The sequence below is a fragment of the Alligator sinensis genome, unplaced genomic scaffold (genome assembly GCF_000455745.1).
Source record: "Alligator sinensis unplaced genomic scaffold, ASM45574v1 scaffold74_1, whole genome shotgun sequence".
Lineage (NCBI taxonomy): Eukaryota > Metazoa > Chordata > Crocodylia > Alligatoridae > Alligator > Alligator sinensis.
This window is the reverse complement of record NW_005843101.1, coordinates 106,897-109,924: the sequence shown is the minus strand read 5'-3', so window position 1 is coordinate 109,924 and position 3,028 is coordinate 106,897. Positions and strand designations below refer to the sequence as shown.

Genomic DNA, 3,028 nt, shown 5'->3' with positions numbered 1-3,028 from the left:
AGGAATGATCTTTAAGGAAGTATTTTTATCAGCTCCATGTTGGGACTGCTCTCATGACTCCGTAACCACCTGTGGCAGATTATTGCATTGTCTACATGAGGAAGCAGCACAGTGTAATGTACCAACCACAGGGCTGAAAGTTCATAGTAGAATTCTGACGCCATATCTCACATTGAGTTGCTATGTATCCCCCTCCACCCCCCGCCCCAGAGTGGCTTCATCACTCTCTGCCAAATAGGGATGATAATTACCTACCTAATTCACAGAGATGTTAGGAAGTTTTAAATAGTGATTCTTTATGACATCGTTATGGGATGTCTTGAAAGCATTAAGTGCTCGGTGTGTGCAAAATACAATGATACTAAATGAATGTATAGTTCAAAAATAATTCCTAATGTCTAATTTAAAAACTATCCCCCTCTATAATATCAGGCTGTTATTGTAAGTATAGATCAGCAACATGAAGTATTTGCATCAGATTAGTATCAAGGTCTAGTGTGGTTGATGCGTGGAATTGGAGACTTATTCCATTCCTGGCTCTGACATTTTCTTGCTGGGTGACTGTGAATAAGTCTCTTCACCCTTCTGCTTCCCTGTATAAAATGGGCATAATGGTACTTCCCCATATTGCAAAAGGCCTTTAGGATCTATGATGGAAAGTAACTGCATGGGCAAGTCTACACATTGCCCTATGGCAACATAGTGACACGTTACGTTACCATATGGCGCACTATGGCGACATAGCAATTATGTGGGGTCTATACATGATTGGCAGCTACATCCCCGTATTAGCATGCTCCCCCATTGTAGTATGCTGCTATGGCCACGTAGTAGCAAAACCTAACCATGCCCCACACACAGAGCTCAGTACGGACACCATGGGTTAGTGCTGCACCAGTTACTGCACCATAGGTTAGTGCTTCCTATTGAAAGTATCAAAGCACGGCGCCACAGCAACATTGCCATATGGCGATGTGTAGACACGCCCCATGAGCGCTAGGCGGTATTATGATGAGTAAAGTGAATCTTTCCTTAGGTTCATGAATTAACACGAAATGTATGAGAGTTTTCCTTTCATGATGAGATAGGAGTATGTTTTAACTACAGTGCATCATTTTCATCACAGCTCTTTTACATTCTTCCCAGTTCTGCCACCCGTATGTTCACCTAGTTGTTCCAGTAACGCTGTCTGTCAAGAAAACAATATATGTCAGTGTAAGCCATTTTATGAAGGAGATGGAATCACATGTACAGGTGAATTCTTTTATATCTGTTAATGTACAACTATTAACCAGGAGGAAACGCTTGCAAAGAGGGCCCTGAACCAAAATCTACCTTCAGAATACAAAGACTGAAAGAAAGAAACAATGTTTATATATTTTTCTTCAAAAAGTATGAAGTGATTGTAATGGGACCTTCCCAGGTATAAGTTAGGCAACATGATAGGCAATTGTATTTGGGTATGCAAGGACCTCAGTGTTTTCCAGTTCAATAATTTGTTTGCAACAGTCTTAACTTGATGACTTTAGACAAGAGAATAGTGACTGTATTACTTGAGAAAACGTGTTGTTATTGGCTAGATCAAGGCTGTCCAAATTTAAAGCAGTCAGAGGCCACATGACCCAGGTCTGCACACCATAGGGGCAGCATCAGCAGGGGTTACAGGCCACCCTACACTGCAAGCCCCACATATGCAAGAATGTGTAAGAATTTCCCCCTCCCCGCCCCTGCTGTACCATGTGTGAGCAGACCCTCCATCCCGTTACACCATGCACATGGCTGCTCTCTTAGCCCCACTTCACCACATACATGAGTAAGCATTCCCCCAGAGATGAGATGCCACACTTACAATACCTTCAACTCCCTGTGGGTTCCCCAGTGCCACCACAGCACACAGGTGTTCTTGATTGCCAGCACTGCAGGCCAAACTGCACCGTGTTGTCCTGCCCCCTGGGGCAGAGCCATGCAACAGAAGCTAGGGGAGCCCTGAGACCCTTGCTGCTGCTGCTGCAGCCATAGCAATAAGGGTAATGGCAGCCTGGTAGGAGTCTGAGTGGGGTACACCTTAATCCTTGTGCGGTGCCAGTTGGACAGCCCTGGGGGCTGGATCTTCTCCTCCACAGACCCATAAATTGAAAGAGGATGTGGCACCAGTGGCTTGCTCTCCATAGAACCTACAGAGGTTCCCCCTGGAAGAAAAGTATGGTCAGACACTGGAAGCAGTGGGCAGGATGGAGATAAGACCAGAGAGAATACATATTATTACCCTTACCTCCAAGCAGACGTTAACCAGAAAATTTAGTCTCCAAGATCACTAGGAACCTCCATGGCCATGGAGTCTGTCATACAGTTAAGAAGCATTGAGGACATCAGCACCAGTGCATATCCCAGCCTCTGAGGAAGCCTTGGGGAGAGTTTTTCTAAGGAATAAGATTGAGGGTGGGGGGACTTGCCCCACTGCATTCTGCAATGATGCAGAAAAGTATCTAATCCTCATGAAGTTTTCTTTACAAAAAGGTGCTTTGCTGCAGCTTTCCATGCAAGCAGCACTGCTCTCACCCACTTTTGATATTAGGATTTTATGCTAAGGATGTGCCCAGAGGCTGATCCCTAACAAATGCAGAGGTGGCCCAAGGACCTTACAGTCCAGTCTGTCAAAAAACATTCCAAATATTTCATAAAACAGTGAAGATCTAGAAACAGCATTTCCCTGGGGAAGAGACGTGCTCTTGGAAAGTGCTCCAACTTCTGTGTTTTCTTATTGCTTTGCAGCTGTGAATCTTTGTAAACAAAACAACGGTGGGTGTCACAAGAATGGAAAATGCACACAAATCGGTGTGAAAGTCTTTTGCAGCTGTCAAAAAGGATACAAAGGAGATGGCTATGTGTGCCTGCCTATAAACCTTTGCGCTGATGGGTACAATGGTGGTTGCCATGAACATGCCATTTGTACAATGACAGGACCTGTAAGTTTAATTGGAAGTCCTCACTTTAAGCCTAAGCTAATTCCCTTTGAGGATCAAAAGGA

At 44.4% G+C, this 3,028-nt stretch overlaps 1 protein-coding gene across 1 annotated transcript in view; it reads left to right on the top strand.

Moving 5' to 3' along the window:
* LOC102378258 (stabilin-2) overlaps positions 1 to 3,028 on the top strand; it is a 140,802-nt gene that overhangs the window by 118,020 nt on the left and 19,754 nt on the right. The window contains 2 exon segments of the mRNA XM_025193798.1: positions 1,147 to 1,254; positions 2,773 to 2,966. Coding sequence (XP_025049583.1) covers positions 1,147 to 1,254; positions 2,773 to 2,966 — 302 coding nt within the window.